General features: G+C 39.2%; 1 protein-coding gene across 3 annotated transcripts in view; it reads right to left on the reverse strand.

Annotated features, from left to right (window-relative positions):
• LOC131481151 (ankyrin repeat domain-containing protein 26-like) overlaps window positions 1–19822 on the reverse strand; it is a 39745-nt gene that overhangs the window by 19348 nt on the left and 575 nt on the right. For 2 of the 3 annotated variants that reach the window (XM_058668736.1, XM_058668743.1), the window contains exons 2-3: window positions 12387–12420; window positions 11420–11549 (exon numbers count right to left, since the gene is read on the reverse strand). In XM_058668736.1, the coding sequence (XP_058524719.1) occupies window positions 11420–11549; window positions 12387–12420 (164 nt within the window). The remainder of the gene's footprint in view (window positions 1–11419; window positions 11550–12386; window positions 12421–19822) is intronic. The other variant, XM_058668748.1, reaches the window with a different exon arrangement.

Raw genomic sequence — 19822 nt, forward strand, 5'->3', positions numbered from 1 at the left:
CACATGTATAGTTCATATCTGTAATGTAATATATTGTGCTGAGTTTTCCAGATAAGAAAGAAGATCCCTGTTTTCATTTAGCTTACAGTCTACTGGAGGAAATAAATCAATTTACAACCTTGAAATTCTGTAAGAAAGTAGAATTCTATAATCACATTATACAATCTGATCTACACTGGGCCCAGGGCAAATCTCCCTGAGAAAAACATGGCCACACTGGGCAATGAAAAATTATACATACTGAAGCAACTCTTAAAGTGACAAAATCAAGAATTATAGCTAATAATCCTTCACAGAAGAGAAAGAAGACAAAATTCTTAAAAAGCATTGCAATAATCTAAAACAAGCAAAAAAAAAAGTTGGGAGAAAAATCGACCAACATAGGGCCCAGCGGCATGGCTTAGCAGCTAAAGTCCTCGCCTTGAAAGCCCCGGGATCCCTTATGGGTGCCGGTTCTAATCCCGGCAGCTCCACTTCCCATCCAGTTCCCTGCTTGTGGCCTGGGAAAGCAGTAGAGGATGGCCCAAGGCTTTGGGACACTGCACCCATGGGAGACCCGGGAGACCTGGAAGAGGTTCCTGGTTTGAGATCGGCACAGAACCGGCCGTTGCGCTCACTTGGGGAGTGAATCATCAGACGGAAGATCTTCCTTTCTGTCTCTCCTCCTCTCTGTACATCTGACTTTGTAATAAAAATAAATAAATCTTTTAAAAAAATCAACCAACATAAGGATAGACAAACCTAATTCTATCTAAAAAGAATTTCAAAATATGTGAGGAAAAATGGAACTGTAAAGAAAATTTAGAAATAACATCCTGTATTTCAAGATGCCATAATCAATCAATTACAGAAGATGTAGAGTGAAAATCAACAAGAATATACATTTGAGAGCATTATTCTTCTCAATCATGGATATTTTACTAAAATAGACTAGATGACATACCATGAAGATATAAATAATAAATTAATCTCAAAGGATTTAAGTTGTGCAGAAAATGCTCCCTAACTGCAAAGCAATCAAATTGTATGCGTATTTGGATGCTGGGGTGCATGCAGTAGGGGTGGATGACACAAAGGTGTGAAGAAAACAGCTCCCCTGTTTGGCAGGGCCCCGGGAAGCTTCCAGCTGTTTGGTAGGGCCTGGCAGATGTCTCTCTGACCACCTTGATGAGGTTTCACCCTCTTTTTGCATGGACACTCAAACACCCCACTAATAATTCTGTAATCTATCGAGGCATTGTTGTTTGTCCCTGAGAGGTGGCTTGTGTAAGGTGATGTGAGCTTGGGATTTAATGTTATTGATAATGTCTTGGTGAGTGGGCCTTTAACTACACAAAGGAGTACAATTAAGCCCATGCCATTTCTAGACATCTTATTGTGTGCCTACACATTGCCCTAAGATCTGGGCCAGACATGTAGCATGCCTTCTGGGAAATGGCTTGATAAGAATCTTACAAACTAATGGAAGTGATGGGAGTTGAGTTGAAACTGCTATGGCAAAAAAATATACCTACTGTGACCCTAAAAGGTTAGCCTGCCCTTGCAACTCTTTACAACATAGAAAATGCAGCCGTTTTAATAATTGTTTTTAACTAGAGGAATTATAGGGTGATTTTATTAATATCATAGAGATATATGTTTGGTTATTGTTTGTGGGGTTTCAGAACCTGTAATTATAGGGGGATTTAATATTTAAACTTTTTGTCTTGGATTTTTATGTTTTTTTCCCTTGTAACATAATTTTCCCATTAAATAATGGGCAAGTTGTGGAACTAGAAATGTGGTAGGACTGTATTACTAATTAGTATATAATTTCAGGTGCCTTGGCCTCGGAGCCCTGGCTGTCACCCAATGGCTACTACTGAAGAATGAATAATGGCTTGCTTTGAAGAAAATGATTATAGTAACTTACAGAATTATCTTTAAGAGCACCTGGTTGACCATGAAGTAAAACATAAAATAATCAATTTCTGTGCATACCTACACAGTCAGGAAGTTAAAATGGAACAATCAAACGATTGTGCAGAAGCTTGCACTGTGTCTGAGTAAATAAAAAGGACAACTTTATCTTGAGCTGTTACAAAAGGGCACCAAGTGACAGTGTCTGTGTCTTTTCTTATTGCCAACTCCACACACCCTTCTCAAGCTCTGAACTCAGGTGGAGCTGGACTCGGGCATTTGGAAACAAAGGAATACACACTGAAATAGCTCTGAGTCTTAGAGGTACTGATGAGAGAAAACACAAAACACTTGTTACTGAAGGAATTTTAAAACACAACAACAGAATTTATATAATATAGTTACAGGAACAGATAGAGTAAGAACATTTTAGAGCTATCTATACAATACATTCAGAAAGCTTGCATGAAAATTTTAAAACAATGTATTTTCTGGGCCCGGCGGCGTGGCCTAGCGGCTAAAGTCCTCGCCTTGAAAGCCCCGGGATCCCATATGGGCGCCGGTTCTAAACCCGGGCCGGTTCTAAACCCGGCAGCTCCACTTCCCATCCAGCTCCCTGCTTGTGGCCTGGGAAAGCAGTCGAGGATGGCCCAAAGCTTTGGGACCCTGCACCCACGTGGGAGACCCGGAGGAGGTTCCAGGTTCCCAGCATCAGATCGGCGTGCACCGGCCGTTATGGCTCACTTGGGGAGTGAATCATCGGACAGAAGACCTTCCTCTCTGTCTCTCCTCCTCTGTGTATATCTGTCTTTCCAATAAAATGAATAAATCTTTAAAAAAATGTATTTTCTTTGCACTTTAAGCCCACTCAGAAGAATCTCAAACCAATGACCTTCACTTCCACTTAAAAAACTAGGGAAAAAGAGTACATTAAATCCAAGAAAAGAAAAAGAAATCCAGCAAAACATCTACTGTGTTCTAGAAACAGAATTCAAATGCAGAAATGTCATCACAGAGGTGATGGTATCATTACTGGGTAAGGCCTTACGGAAGTTAAACTGGATGTGGAAGCATTATAAAAAAGACACCTGGAAGTGTCTTTGTCCTTTTTGATGTCTATAAACCAGGAAGGAGCCCATCAGTGGCCAAATATTTTAGTCTTGATCTTGAACTTGTCTGCTCCCAGAAACGGGAATAAATATATTCTGTCTAGCCATCCCAGGCCAGTCCTAGTTTTCATGCCCTCCCACGGGAATAGTGACCCAAGAAGGGGGAACCCATTTTTTCCCTCCCAGGTCTCTCTGTCCCGGTTTATACACTCTTTATGTGGTTCTGTGATTTGACTTGACAGAATTAGTCCCCAGTGCCAACTTCTGCCAGCTGATGCTGCGGCTAAGCCCAAACATCCCTCACCCACTCTAATTTATGCTTGCACCCACAGGAATAATCAGCCCAGCCTGGCTTTTCCCTGATCTAGTCCATATGCAGCGCACAGGTGTTGTAGCCTTGTTTAGTCTGGTCTGTCTCTATCCCAGCCCACACTCTCCAGTGGGAGTAGCTAGATAGAGTCGCTAGATAGAGAGGCACTCAACAACACGCGTGAGGGCTGGATGGTTGAGTTGGTTAGATAGAACTAAGCTTTAATACCCATTGACAAGTACAAGAGCCAAATGGTATGGGGGACAGACTGGTCTTCTGCTACACATGCTAGCAAACCAGGGTAGGGGACGGGCCTGGTGGGGGTTATTGTGGGTCGCCCCGACTAGGCTGCAGCTCCCACTGGTTGATGTAAGGGCCAAACCAGACTGGACTGCAACACCCATTGGTTCCAGTGCAACTCGGGACCAAAAACAGAACCAACCCAGCAATTGAAACCACCAGCTGATCGGGGTGATGGACTGTGCTGGGCCCTGTGCTTGCTAGAACATACAAGAAACTAGTCTGGGAATACCTCAAAGTTTCTTTGGAGATCTCCCCAATCGAACTGCTGGACAATCATACAAACTAAAAAAAAAAAAAAAAAAAAAAAAAAAAAAACTAAAATAAATAGACAAACAACAGAAAGTAGAGCTTGAAATCTGACAGGAAAGAGCTGGCGTGGATTGGCTCATGCCTCGTTGGGTGGGACACAAAGATTAGTCACTCCTCACCATGGTGTTGAGGATTTTCCTGCACACCCCACCAAAAAAAAAATGTTCCGCACCTTAAATGTCGACAAATATCTTGTTAGAGTTACAAGCCAGTCTAGATTATCCCAAAATCTGTCAAGACCAACAAAATTATAATTCAACACAACAAATGGCTAAATACTAAAATGAAATAAACACGAGACAGCTGAGTGGTACCCTACAGCCATTTTAAGGTATATAGCAGCCGGTCCGGTCCTGTATATAAACTAAAATTGAGATGTCAATGAGCTAATCATAGGTTGTGGTTAGGACTTGTTTTTTTTTTTTTTTTAAACATACTGGTTACTCAAAACCATGTCAATTCCATAATGTTGCAAATTGCTGTCGATGTTATATTGGGACTCTTAATTGACTGTGATGATATTCTACCAGCTGTAACTTCGGACCAGAAATGGTCTCCCCAAGAAACTGTTCAACCCATCTGGACAATAAGTAGCTGGACTCCATGCTTGGTATATGTTTGCAAGGAAAGAATCTTAATTGAATTTGAACTGTAATACTGCATCAAGGTGCAGGAGTCCACCAGGGGGGAGGGGAGGGGGAGGGGTGGGGGATTCCCAGAGCCTATGAAACTGTCACATAATGCAAAATAATTAATAAAACTCCAAAGGCAGTAGAAATCGAGACCAAAATAAACAATTGGGACCTCATCAAACTAAGAAGCTTCTGTACAGCTAGAGAAACTATCAACAAAGTAAAAAGGCAACCCACAGAATGGGAGAAGATCTTCGCGCACGACATAGGTGATAGAGGGCTAATCTCCAGAATATACAAAGAACTACAAAACAACCAAAATGTCAAAACAAACAAGCCACTCAAGAAATGGGCACGGGAAATGGGCAAACACTTCACAAAGGAACAAACCTAAATGGCAAATAAACATATGAAAAAATGCTCAAGTTCCCTGGCAATAAGGGAAATCCAAATTAAAACATCAAAGAGGTACCACCTAATGCCAGTAAGACTGGCCCACATGAAAAACACCAACAACACTTGCTGGCGAGGTTGTGGGGAAAAGGGAACCCTACTCCACTGCTGGTGGGGCTGCAGGCTGGTACAGCCTCTATGGAAATCAGTATGGAGAATATTCAAACAACTCAAATTCAACATACCATATGATCCAGCAATAGCACTCCTAGGAATATATACAAAACACCTGTCTTATGAGAAACCAACATGCACTCCTATGTTCATAGCAGCACAATCAGTAATTGCAAAAACATGGAAGCAGCCAAAATGCCCATCAACAGAGGATTGGATAAGAAAGCTATGGTTCATCTACTCCATGGAATACTGCTCAGCTATTAAAAAAAACAAAATGCAGTTCTTTGTGGCCAAATGGGCCAAACTGGAAACCATAATGCTAAGGGAAATGAGCCAATCCCAAAAGGTTAAATACCACATGTTTGCCTTAATTTAAGATGATTTGATGTTATGTATAACATGTTATGTTATGAATGTTATATGTTGTATATCAACTAAAATTGAAATGTAAGTGAGGTGGTCACAGAAGGTGGCTAGAAACTCTCATTTACTTTTAACATATTGGTTACTCATTACTATGTCAATTAATTCCATAATGATGTAAATTTTTGCTGATGGTATGTTGGAGCTTTCAATTGACTGGGATGATGCTCTGCTGGCTCTGTCTTCAGACCAGAAAGGGTATACCTAAGAAGCCATTGAACTTGACTGGACAATAAGATGCTGGACTATATGTTTGGTATATGCTTGCAATGGGGGAATCTCAACTGAACTTGAGCTGTGGTTATGCAACAAGGTGGAGGAATCCACCATGGTGGGAGGGTTTGGGGAGGGGTGGGGAGAACCCAAGTACCTATGAAACTGTGTTACATAATACAATGTAATTAATGAATTAAAAATAATAAATAATAAAAAATAATAATTAATAAAAATATATCTATAAAAAGACAGAAGATAGAACAGATCATTCATCTCAGCTATATGTTGGCAGCGAAATATGGGGCAAACAGAGACTTTATGATGGACCATATCAATCAGTGGACGACCTCATCGAGAGAAATTGGCAGCGATTCATAATTGGAGAACTATTAACACCACTTGAGCAAATATCTCAGAGCATGCCCCACATCCGGGACTTGGGGTGGGTGGGAAACTGGGTGGGGCTTCTCCCTCAATATCCCCCTTTACCTCAGATACATGATGGAAACAATATGGACATAATAGTATTACCCACTTCCCTATCCCCCTGACCCTTTTTTTTTCTTTAACTGTAATTAACTATGTAAAGATTGTCAACAACAATACAATAAAATAGATAAAAAAGAAAAATAAATAAATATATTCTGTTATTCATAAGCTACACACTGTTAGGTTATTACAGAAGTCAGGACAAATTGTGACAACATGAAATCTGAAATTGGTTAAACAGAAAACTGACAACAAACAGCAAAACTCAATGAAATTACAACATTTACATCATAAAACTGACAAATGTCTGTCTAGTCAGGCTGACAGTGAAAATAAAATATACTAAGTGTCAACATAAAAAATTAACAATACAATATTACTGCAACTTCCACAGCTGCTAAAAGAACAATATGATGATATGAAATGTGTGTGTATACGAAATGACAACTTACATAAAATAAACAGGTTTCTTGAAAGAAGGATCATATTGATAAAAGAGGTGGCTGGACAAACTTGGGTTGTATAACAAATAACTGTATCTCCCCCTTAATTTTGATGAGAAACTAAACCAGCTGTTAAAAAATGAATTCTTGGAGATGACAGGAAGGCCAATCAGGAAAGGCAGGGGTAGCTGAACGTGCAGAGAGCTTTAAGACAGGATCAAGTGGAGCAGTAACCTGGAAAGGGAGGATTGCCAGTAGAGATGACAGAAACTCCCTGGAGTTCACCGAAGGAAGATGGGTGACACCCAGACAAGGAAAATTTTCTGAGAATTTCCAGGATTGCAGCTAGCAGACCATAGATGTGAGTGCAGTCAAGACATGGGAAGGCACCCCAAACCACAAGCAAAAGCATAATGAGTTTTGAATCAGTATGGAAGGAACAGGAACATGAAGACTTCCAACAGGATCCTCGTCAAAGAGACAGTGGGGGGTAAAAATAATTATGGCAAAACACCAATGACGAAAGACAAACCTGAGGAGAAACTCCCAGGCGCTCAATCAAATATCCCCTTCTAGAATTGGAGTGCCTTCGGAGGCTGAGAACTCTGAGGTCACCCACCCCCATCTGGATCTATCACATGGGATGGAAGAAGTCCAAATCCTTCCTTGTATGATCCAAGGTCATCGGAACAACAGCCAGGAACCCTGAGTGGTCTGCAGAAACAGAAGAACAGTAAATTTGCTTCCGGAATACGGAAGGGAGCTTTCTCTGGTCTTTGCTTGGTTCCAACTTTGGACCCCCACCCTTTCTCGCAATGACCATCAGGATCACTCCGGAAACCCCTCAAAACAAACAAATAACCAAACAGAAAAAATCTAGAATAGACAGAGAACAACAAGGAAAGCTTAGAATCAGACAGGAAATGGTCAGGGTGGATTCACTTATACCTTGCTAGGTGGGACACCAAGATTAGTTACTCCTCACTAGGGTACTGAAGATTTCTCTGCACACCCCTCCTAAAACTCTTCTGTACCTAAACTGTCGACATATGTATAGTTACAGTTATAAGCCAGTCTAGACTACCCGAGAAACAACCAGGTTCAGCAAAATTATGCTTCAACGTTATAAAATGCTAAATACTATAATGAAAATAGACACGAGACAGCTGAATAATAATCTATAACCTTTTAAGGTGTATAGAACCCGGTTGTATATAAACTAAGATTGAAATGTCAATGAAGAAGTTACAGGATGTAGTTAAGAACTGGCATTTTTTTCTTTTAACATATTGGTTACTCAATACTATGTCAATTAATTCCATAACGTTATAAATTGTTGCTGATGTTATGTTGGGGCTCTTAATTGATCGGGATGACACTCTGCTGGCTCTATCTTCATACCAAGAAGCCGTTGAACTTATCTGGACAATAAGATGCTGGACTCCATGCTTGGTATATGCTTGCAATGAAAGAATCTCAACTGAACCTAGAACAGTGGTAATGCAACAAGGTGGAGGAATCCACCATGGGGGGAGGGTTTAGAGAGCAGTGGGGGAATCCCAGTACCTATAACACTGTGTCACATAATGCAATGTAATTAATAATAAAAAATGAATTGCAAAAAAATCAAATCACAAGGAAGATAACAAGAAAATAATGGAATAAAGAACAGTTACAAAACAAACAAAAAATAATCCCCTTCCGCTCCCCACCCCCAGCAAGGAGGGCACACCATTGAGGAATGAGCATCTGGAGGGTGAACCATCTGAGAGGGGTATTCACACAACAAGAGCACACAACAGTAGACCCAAGAATCATTACTACTAAAACATCAATTCCCTCTACATTTTAACCTACAGACACAATAAATTTCATCCTGATTCTAAGCTAGACAACAGAATATCATCTTAACTGAAGAGTCATGTGGAGGTACAAAGTATATGAGTCACCCAAAATACTCCTCCAAAAAGAATAAGATCAGGTGGATGACATCAAGAATTATTCTATAAATACGTTTTAATCACAACAAAATGAAAATTATAATAACACCACATAAGTCAATGGGACATAACAGAAGGTTCAGATATAGGTGCACATATAAACAATTAATGTATTTTGATTAACTCACAATGACATTTCAGTGAAGAAGGGATAATTATTTCAACATATGGAATAAAATGATTAGATACATACATTCAAATAATGAAATTAGCTTTACATATAAACTCTTTTGCAAAAAATCAGCATTAAAGTATCATAAATCTAAATGCAGGACTTAGAACTATAATAAGATTTCTAGCAGAAAGTATAAGAGGAAATATTTTTACCTCATTCTAGGAAAACACTGATAGATATAATAGAAAAAGTAAAATCCATGCTTGAGCACAGACATTCTAGACATCATCAAAATTTAAAACTTCTGCTCAAAACATATTAAGAAAAATATCAGGACAAAATGTCTTTGGAGGGCCCAGCCTGATAGCATAGTGGTTAAAGTCCTCGCCTTGCACGCGCCAGAATCCCATACGGGCGCCAGTTTTAATCCAGGCAACCATGCTTCCCATCTTGTTTCCTGCTTGTGTCCTGGGAAAGCAGTCGAGGATGGCCCAAAGCCTTGGGATAATGCACCCATGTGGGAGACCTGGAACAGTTCCTGGCTCCTGGCTTCAGATTGGCTCAGCTCCAGCAGCTGTGGTCACTTGGGGAGAGAACCATTGGACAGAAGATCTTCCACTCTGTCGTCTCTCCTCCTCTCTGTATATCAGCCTTACCAATAAAAATAAATAAATCTTTAAAAAAAATCTCTTTGCAAAAAAAAAAAAATAACAATAAAACACAAAAACACCGGGTATCTCTCAATCTATATATTTATCTAATACATATCTAGTGGTTTCTATTTTAAAAAATCTATTTTAAGCTGGTGAAACATTCTAGTTCCTTGACAAATGCTCACTATTATTAGTGACTATGGAAATCAATAGTAAAAACATAATGGTAATTACAACTCATACCCAGTGGAATAGCTAATATTTCAAAAATAGACAATACTATTTGTGAAGATAACCGGGGACTAGAGTTCTCATAAAATATTGATGAGACTGGACATTGATGCCAATAGTTTGAAAAATAATCCAGCAGGGTTTTTTTAAGATTTATTTTTATTGGAAAGTCAGATATACAGAGAGGAGGAGAAATAGGAAGATCTTCCATCCAATGATTCACTCCCCAAGTGAGTGCAACGGCCGGTGCTGTGCCAATCCAGAGCCAAGAGTCAGGAACTTCCTCCAGGTCTCCCACACGGGTGCAGGATCCCAAAGCATTGGGCCGTCCTCAACTGCTTTCCCAGGCCACAAGCAGGGAGCTGGATGGGAAGTGGAGCTGCCAGGATTAGAACCGGTGCCCATAAGGGATCCCAGTGCATTCAAGGCAAGGACCTTAGCCACTAGGCCACGCCGCTGGGCCCAATCAGCATTTTTTTTTAATTATTATTATTAAATCTTACAGAAGGACATAGACACATTTTGGGTATGATGGCTCTGTTAAACATCTTGCTCATGGGGCTACTTAAAAATTCAGTTTCTCGGGCCCGGCGTGGTAACCTAGTGGCTCAAGTCCTCACATTGAACACACTGGGATCCCATATGGGTACAGGTTCTAATCCCAGCTGCTCCACTTCCCATCCACCTGGAGGAAGTTCCTGGCTCCTGGCTTAGGATCAGAGCAGTACCAGCCATTGTGGTTACTTGGGCAGTGAGTCACTGTGGGGGAAATCTTCCTCTCTGTCTTTCCTGCTCTTTGTATATCTGACTTTCCAATATAAATAAATTTTTCAAAAAATTCAGTTTCTCCTCACAACTTAAAACATACAAATTGGGACCCGGTGGCGTGGCCTAGTGGCTAAAGTCCTCGCCTTGAAAGCCCCAGGATCCCATATGGGCGCCGGTTCTAAACCCGGCAGCTCCACTTCCCATCCAGCTTCCTGCTTGTGGCCTGGGAAAGCAGTCGAGGACGGCCCAAAAGCTTTGGGACCCTGCACCCGCGTGGGAGACCCGGAAGAGGTTCCAGGTTCCCGGCATCGGATTGGCGAGCACCGGCCGTGTGGCTCACTTGGGGAGTGAACCATCGGATGGAAGATCTTCGTCTCTGTCTCTCCTCCTCTGTGTATATCTGTCTTTCCAATAAAATAAATAAATCTTAAAAAAAAACATATAAATTGGATACTTTATAAATATGATACTTATTACATAGAAATTACACCTAAGTAAGTACAAGGGAGAACAAAATCTACTTCAGCAACAAACATGTAAGACAGTGGTTGGCACATACAAAGCAAATAATATGGTGCAGTATAAAGGCTAACAAGATTATTCACTAAAATGACAAGTGACACTCAGGTTTTTAAACAAGGCAATAACATCACCTGATGGTTTTCAAATGAATAAAATTATGCTGCAGACCAGACCATGTTTTGGTGACATAAAGGATCAGGGTTACTGCAGCATCAAGGAAGGAGAATGTGATAACCAAGAAAATCAACAAAATCTGGGACTGTCATTCTCACTGAGAAAATGACTGTATAAATTATCATTAGTGTTGGCTGAGAGTACAAATATATTCCAGATTTCATTCAGTTTTAATACACAGTTCATCTCAATGCTGAACAGCATGTGCAGATATTACTATGGTACATACGGAAATGTAAGGTGGATGTCTCACCTTTACAGTCCATTCGCAGTTTTTCAATTAGTAACAGAGAATTCTTAGATTGAGGCCACTCATATTCCTCTGAGACTGTCTCCAGTGACTGGGTTATCTCATCATCTGCGGAACTTATTTGGCATTGACCCTGTTAAATAAGTAAATACGTTTTAAAGTGTCCTTTAAAATCTAGACAATTATTTATAAATAGAGTAATGACGACTCATTTTCTGCATAAGAAAAATGACATGACACATACTTCTCACAAGGCCTGAGTTCTTGTCAAAAAGATGCTGATACAAAGGTACTGCTTTTTCTTTAGTTTCTTGAATTTTGCTCTTAAAAACAGAAGTATTTTATTTATTTTATTATTTCATGATACAGTTCCATAGGCTCCAGAATTTCACTTTGCCCTCTCCACAGCCCCTTTCCCCCTTCCACTAATTTCTCCTATATTATTACAGCAGTATAGCCCTTCATAAACAGCACTGGTTCCATCATTATGTATCCTGACACTGTAGGTATGGACAATGGCAGAGCATCCAGCATTCTATTGTCAAGATACATGCAACAGTTCCATTGGGGATTCTTCTTTGATTTGGAAGTAGAGATGCATACTGCATTGCATCTTCATGTAGTTTCTATTACACAGTTAGTATATAAACCCTTAAATAAAGAAAATACAACAAAATAAACAACATGAATAAAAACAGAAAATTCACAACATCATGAAGTTAAATACCATGCTACTGAATTACTAATGTGTTCCTAAAGCAATGAAAACAAAAATTAAAAACCTTGAAGAAAATAATCCGACTGTTTCAATCACACTTCTAAAATAGAGACCTTTACAAAATTCCTGGGTTTTTTTCTGAATTTACCTTTCACATTTTATTTTGAAATTCAGGCTTTTGTAATATATCACTTTGTCTTCTGTGATATATTTTTTCAATGCAATAATACATTTTATTATTTTGTATAATACCTGTTTAATTCCATTAATCGCTTTCCTTGAAGGCCTAAAAAACAAATAAGCACTTTCAAAATATTATATATACAAAATGTAAGACATATACTATTATACTTTTAACATGTCTTTTCATTTATCTTTTTACATAGTACTTTGCATAAAATTTAATGAACATCAATAGTAACATCAGAAAAGAAAAAATATGCTATCAGCAATATTAACACAAAGTAATTTAGTTTATCTTTCTGGCAGTCAAAATTAAACAAAAATGTTATTTGCATTTTTAAACATTTATTTATTGGAAAGCTAGGAATGAGAGAGGTGGATTATGTCAGCCAGTGGATTCTGGAGAGATTTCATCATGCTTGGAATGGCAAGATTGGCAGCAATTCAGAACTGTTGAACTATCAAAACCACTTAAATAGGACCCTCAGAGCATGCCCCACATCAGGGATTCTGGGATGGGTGGGAGGCTGGGTAGGGCTTCTCCCTTTCACTAAATCCTAACTGGAAAACACTAATTTGTATTTCTGTGAGCTAACCCTTTATTAATGATGCTGTTACTGATTTACTCAGGATTTACTGTGCAATCAGTAAATATAATTTTAAGTATTGTACATGCATTAAATTCACAATGGTGAGGGTTAAATCTCACAATTCCATGAGAAAGTAACATACTAGAAATATTACAGAAGAAATAACCTAGGCAGAACAAGGCCAAGACAGTGGCCTAAGTTTACACAGCTTCTTAGCAGCAAATTCTGGATTCAATCCTAGGAATTATGGCTCCACAATGTACAAATTTTACTTCTAAGAAATTTAAAGATAGAATAACCAATATTATCATTCTATTGGCTATTGCTATATGAACACTACATTGTGACTCCTGCAGATATCTGTCAAAATTATAAGTTTCATATATAGGCATGTTTCAAAGTCTACACTAGATGAACTAAAATGTATCTTTCTGAATGAAGAAATTTATTAGCAGACATTAGTCAATTTGTTAAGTTGTTTATCCTTGCATTTTACAAAATACTTATTGAGCACCTAACACATATCAACAAGGAACCATGAATTTTATTTCTTAGAACCTTGTAATGCAAAAGTCATGATCTGTGACAGATCATCAATAGTTTACTCTTTTATTTTACAAAAAATTCTCTCCTTTCCCTCAGAAGCTGAACTATTTTAGAGAACCTTGCAAAGTCATAGGTGCTCATGTTGATTATGTCAATGATTCTGTAACAGGTAGAATTAGCAAGGAATAATAGAATTCTGTAAAGTACAGCCTAAGCATTTTTGTAATCACAGATATACAATTTATGAATAACTATTTAACTTTTACTTCAATACTCTAATGTTCAATCCTATCATAATATCCCATCTGCAGTTAAGATGCTCAAATAACCCACTGGAGTGCCAGATTTTTATTCCCAGTTTTGGTTCCTACTTCCAACTTACTCAGAGGCAATGGAGACCATTCAAGAAACTGTACCGCTGGCAACATGAAAGCCCTAGACTAAGTATCCTTTCTCACAACCTGGGCCTGCTAGCTTACATCGTAAACACACCCTGAGTGTCAAAGAATTAATAGTCTGCCTCTAAATACTAGGCTGCTATGATAGATGGATATTAATCCCCTTATGCTTCTGCAGGCCTTTTAATTATTAAATTCCAACTGTCCCCAAAACTATACAGCATTAAACAGCTCTTTTAAGACAGACATGCCTAGATAACAGTCTGTACAAGACAATACATTTCAGCATTATGTGATTTATTTACAATACGATGGTTTGTAACACCATGGCCAGAATTTTCCAAATCCATTTTATCTACTATCCATTTATTTTACTTATTTTGGCAAATTACAAATGACAGAACATGCCTGAAAACAGAGAATCTACATCTATCTCACCAAGGAAGTTTCAATGAGAAACAAACAATATTTCTAGAAGACTTAGGAAAAGTTTATAATTGACAGGGACAACAAACAGCAGACTAAAATCCAGCCTAGAGAGAAAAATGAAAAATTCTGTCACTCTTACCCCAGTGTCTTAGCCAGGGAACACAATCATGTTGGGAAAAAATATACATTTTTTATAATATAGATATAATATTTATATTTATAAAATATATATTGTATTCTTTAATATTTATATTTATAATATATACATATAAATAAATATATATAAACATAAATATATATATAAACATACAATATCAGAACTGAGCATACTGACAGAAGAAACACTTCAGTAAAGATTAGAACTGTAAATGGCAGAGAGCTTTCCATTGGACCAACAGAAAGCAAAGCTCATCATAACCACTGCCATTTGTGCTGCCTTGCCACTGCCACCCACTCCTATCCTGTCCACTCAACTGAGGGACTCTATCTGCTGAGGGACTCTATATTAGAAATGAAAAGATGGAAAAAGTTTCAGTAAAGAATTGACAAGATCTGCAAACAGTACAGATCTGAAGGTCAGCAGAGAGAGGCAGACAGAGAGAGAGCGAATGAGTGAGCATAGGCATGTGAACACACACATACACACACACACACACACACACACACACACCAGTTGATGCTGCCAATCAGAGCTCCTTCCCGAGCTTCCTTGCTGGGAAAACCATTTTGTTACAAGATGTAATCTGAAAGGACTACAACTCTACAACTCCCACCCCCACTGCAGAATGGCAGCACTGACTATGGGAAAATTCCTCAGATATACTGATCTGAATTAGTCTAGAGGGAAGACTTACGTCCGAGAGTACTTTGCTCATAACAGGAAAACCACACCACCTCCTAACTTCCCCAAACTATCATTCATGCTGCTAGGAGGCTACAAAACTCCACCTGAATTAGGAGGAATTAAGCTATCCTTTCTATACCAGAAGTTCCCAGAAAACACAAGGGCAATTTCCAGTAAAGAAAGCAGGTCCCTGTGAATACAGCCATGGGAGTTCTGGGCCAAAGCCCTGGACCTAAACCTCTGTGCCACTGAGGGAAGTTCCATGGACTGCCTGGAGCCAGTTGTCAGAAGTCCAGACTCAATACAAGAAAACCACACATGAAGAAGCACACTCCACAGTTCTAAAAAAAAAAAAAAAAAAAAAGAAGTTTGTTGGAAAGATTTACAGAGAGAAGGGAAACACATATATAGAAAGTGAGAGAAAGAGAAAGAGAGAGATCTTGAACCAAATATTTCATTTCCCAAATGGCCATAATAACCAGAGCTTGACCAGTTGGAATCTAAAAGGTCTCCCTGTGGGTGCAGGGGCCCAAATATTTGAGCCAATTTCCACTGTTTCTAGGCACATTAGTAGGGAAGTGGATGAGAAGTAAAGTATCCAGGACTTCAACCACCATTCATATAAGATGGTGACATTGTCGTGTAGAATGCTAAGCCTCAGCCTGAGAAGTTCTTGCCACATGGTCTGGGAAGCAACAGTACAATCCCAGGTATCACCTTGGATGTCCTGCAAGAACTGGGTCACCTGCTCTAGGTCTCCAGGACTGCTGGTGGTGGTACTATGACTCCTGAAGTAGTTTGCTCTCTCCTGTGTTAACCAGAAGGCTCTGCCTACATCCCACTGCTACAGACTGGTTAGTCAGTTCACAACATCTGGAAGAAATGGCCTTCAACCTGAGAGAAGTGCTCTAGGTAAAGAGCACAGTACATCCTGCAGCACTGTGACAACTGGTACCACTAGCACTACCTTCCTCAGAGTCATTGGCACAGAATCTACAAGACTAAGGGAAGAATGTGCTGTTTCAATCAAAAACTGGCTAGTGCACAACCCTCTGCATTGTCCCTTAGTCACTCTGTGGCAATTGGATAAAGTCCCTTTAATATCTCCAAGGGTTGGGAATTGGGTTTTTGGTGCTAAAAGTCTTGGGTTATTGAGTCTCACATTGCCAAAACCTGGGGTAGTGCCATCCACGTCTTACAGTCTGAAAGCCATAGTCATTGGAGCAACAGGTTTTGCATCATCCTTGCTTGTCTAGCAGGAAAAGGGGAAAAGGGCCTCTGTGTCCTAAAGCATCAGAAACATGACTACAAATTAAAACAAACAAACAAAAGCTTCCAATTGGGTATACTTGACACCAAACACCCTAGGGACTAAAAAATACACCTGTGGAATGTCCTGTCCACTCCAGTAATTTCACTGCCTGCACATACTGCTGCAGACTAGGTAAGTGTGGCTCTTGTAGACACTGCAGACATTGACCACCTGGGAAGAAATCTGTCAAGACTTATATTGTGAGAGTCAAGTATAACCACAGCCCAATCAATAATCCAAGTCACACCCAACATTCAAAAAAGTCTTTTCCAGTGAAACCTATTCTAATAAAAGTGATCATGGCAGTTTTGGGGTTCTCCATCTCAAGATGGTGAGCAGCGGCATGTTGTTAGTTCAGGGTCCAAGAGCGAGTTGAGGGGTGCCGATTGCCGAGTCGTGGGGACCAGAGGTCATAGGCCTCAGTGAGGAAGTGGACATGGAGACCTGAGAACTCAGGACACTGGGATGGGGAGAGGGTCGGATGAGCTGGGACAGGTAGCTGTGGCCACATCTTGTCATAGACAAAGAGCAGGAGGAAAAACCACTATGCTAAAAAAAGGGTGTAGCCACATGCACCATATACACTGCACCAACTGGGTGTGGTACATGCCCAAAGACAAAGCCAGCAAGAAGTTTATCAACCAGAATGTAGTAGAGGCCATGGCTGTGAGGGATGTCTCAGAAGCAAGCTTGTCCAACATCTACATGCTTCCCAATCTGTACGTGAAGTGTTACTGTGTGAGCTGTGCCATTCACAGCCAGGTGGTTAGAAACTGATCTCATGAAACCTGCTAGGACTGGACCCCACCACCCTGATTTCAGACCTGCTCATGCTGCTCCACGACCTCGACCGAAACCCATGGTCTTTAAGAGCTGAAGAAAAATTGTCCCTAGAAAAAAATGGAAATCTATGTTTTAAGAAAAAGCATAGCAGATGTACTTATGTCAGTACAAGAGCATAAGAAATATGAGAAAACAAAGTGGTATAACTACTCTAAGAGAAATCAGTCATTTTCCAGAGATAGACATTGATCTGTAGGAAATCTAGAAAGGTCCTGAAAAAGAATTTAAAATAATGATAATAAGGAAAATGATATGCAACAGACTGCAGAGAAACAGATGAAGGTGATGAACTGGAACCACAGTAGCCAGAATCAAGCCGTCACTGTGATGGGGGATGGGAGCATCTTCAGCTGCAGCTTAACGAGCTGCACCGCACTGCCTGCTCATGGAATTCTAATCTTAGCACACCTTCCTAGGCAATTCCCCAAGTCCTTGTCCTTCCTTCTTATACTGAACCTTGATCAGAAAATCCCAATTCTGATGATCCTGTTATTGTTATTCTTCTTAGAACTTGGTCTTTAACTCTTAAATACATTCTTATCTTTCCCCGTTGGGTATGACTGCTAATTCTGTTTTTATCTGTCCACTGGGTACGCTAGTTCTACTACCTGTCTCTACTATTAAAACATATCTAGATGATAACAAATAATGCTGAGCTCTTGGATTAAAATCAAGAAACCTGAGTTAAATACTTCATTTCTGCCAAATCCTACACCTATATAAGTCACTATAGACTGTTTGAATTTCAGGTATCCCATCTGAATAACCATATAAATTGTGTGTTAAACACGTGTTGGAGTAATAACAGACATTTCATTATTCTTCAAGATACCTTAAAATTCTAAAATCCTATGTGTTTTCCATTCTGTCAACAGAAAAGTGGGAATATTTCAACTAGAAGAAGAAAGAAAAATCAGGACAGAAGAAATAAGAAAACTAGAAAGCAAAGTAAAAAAATCAAAAGAATGAGAGTCATGCAAAACTGAGTTAGAAATATACTTCATTATAGTAAAGCTGAAATATAAGCCAGTAGATGAAGCAACTACCGAACTGAAATATAAGTAGACAAGCCAACTAGAAATATCCTATAACCACATGCAATCTATAACAAACACAACTATACGTAAATATTTCTCACTAACGTAAACTAGTTCCTCCTTAGAGCTTACGTAATACTGCTTGTGTCTTTGCTTATGACCTGCGATCCTGGAAACAAAGCACACATCTGTCCTAAAAGCTAACATGACAGAAACACACTGGTTGCCACTGAAGTTGTCAGTATAAAAATCTCTAAAGCAGTTATACATAAATCACTTTCAGAATTTATCTGAGTTGTAGCTGTGTCTTCACCCAATGCTGCACAGGTCATTGTACATCCAGCCTAAGGATCAAAAGAATGTATTTGGGAGCCAGGCTGACCACCAACTAATGGGTCACATACTTGTTAACTATGGAATTAAGGGTCAATTAATCCACTATGCTGAACCACAGTTGCTTAATTAGCATAAAAACTAATTATGATAACCTATCCTTTTCAAAACTACTGTAATCTCTATGAGAAATCACCATTGTTAACCACATTAAATAATATCTAACTCACACTACAACAATCAATAAATAATGAATTTTTCATCTCTGTTTTCCTTTCTAAGATAGACTCAAAATATTCTGAAAACTGTGGTAGTGATTTCTCACTAGGGTTCATTACAGAAAACAGATCACTTAAGTGTACAAACACATTATGGTGCCTGCTCTGGGAAACAGTGACATGGACATTCCATAATCTAAGAAAAAGGTGCTACCCAACACAAAAAGGTTTTTGCATAAAAATCGAATATAAGAAAGAAATTTGATTTTACAACATAATATGAACCTGACAGCTAATTTCCAGCAAATAGTATTTTCCAGCAGGAAAGACAAGAATTTCAAACGACAATACACCATGCAGGTCTAGGCTAAGACGTGGGATCCATGTGAGACTTTTTTTTTCTCATTGTACTGAAAGGGAAAGAGATTTTTCTATCTACTGTTTCACTCCCCAAATGTCTGTCACAGTGTGGGCTGAACTCAGTATAGGTCTCCCACATGGATGTCAGAGATACAGGACTTGAATCTTCAAGCTGCTTCCCTGGCTGCTCACAAGCATGAAGGTGGTGCTGGAACTCAGACTCAGTACACCTGTGTGGGACATGCCGTACAAGCAGGCATCTTAGCCTCTGTGCCAAATACCAACCTCAGGAGGATTTGTTTGTTATTTTGGCAAATAAACCTTCAAAACACTTTTGAGTTGATGCTTGGTAATTTCTTTTTAGCATAAAATTAAAAACAATTTATCAAAATTATTTATAGGAATTTCGGTTTCCTTCTTGTACTTTTCTCAGCTTGTGTATTTTAAGTTTCACCCATCAGCAACTTCATTTTATGACAATCTGCCTAGTTTGCTCTAGTCAATATCCATTTCAGTTATAACATCTTTTTGTATTAATACGAAATACAACCATTATCAAGTTGCAAATTCTTATGTGATATTTGGTGATTTCTAA

The sequence above is a fragment of the Ochotona princeps genome, chromosome 1 (assembly GCF_030435755.1).
Source record: "Ochotona princeps isolate mOchPri1 chromosome 1, mOchPri1.hap1, whole genome shotgun sequence".
NCBI classification, from domain to species: Eukaryota; Metazoa; Chordata; class Mammalia; order Lagomorpha; family Ochotonidae; genus Ochotona; species Ochotona princeps.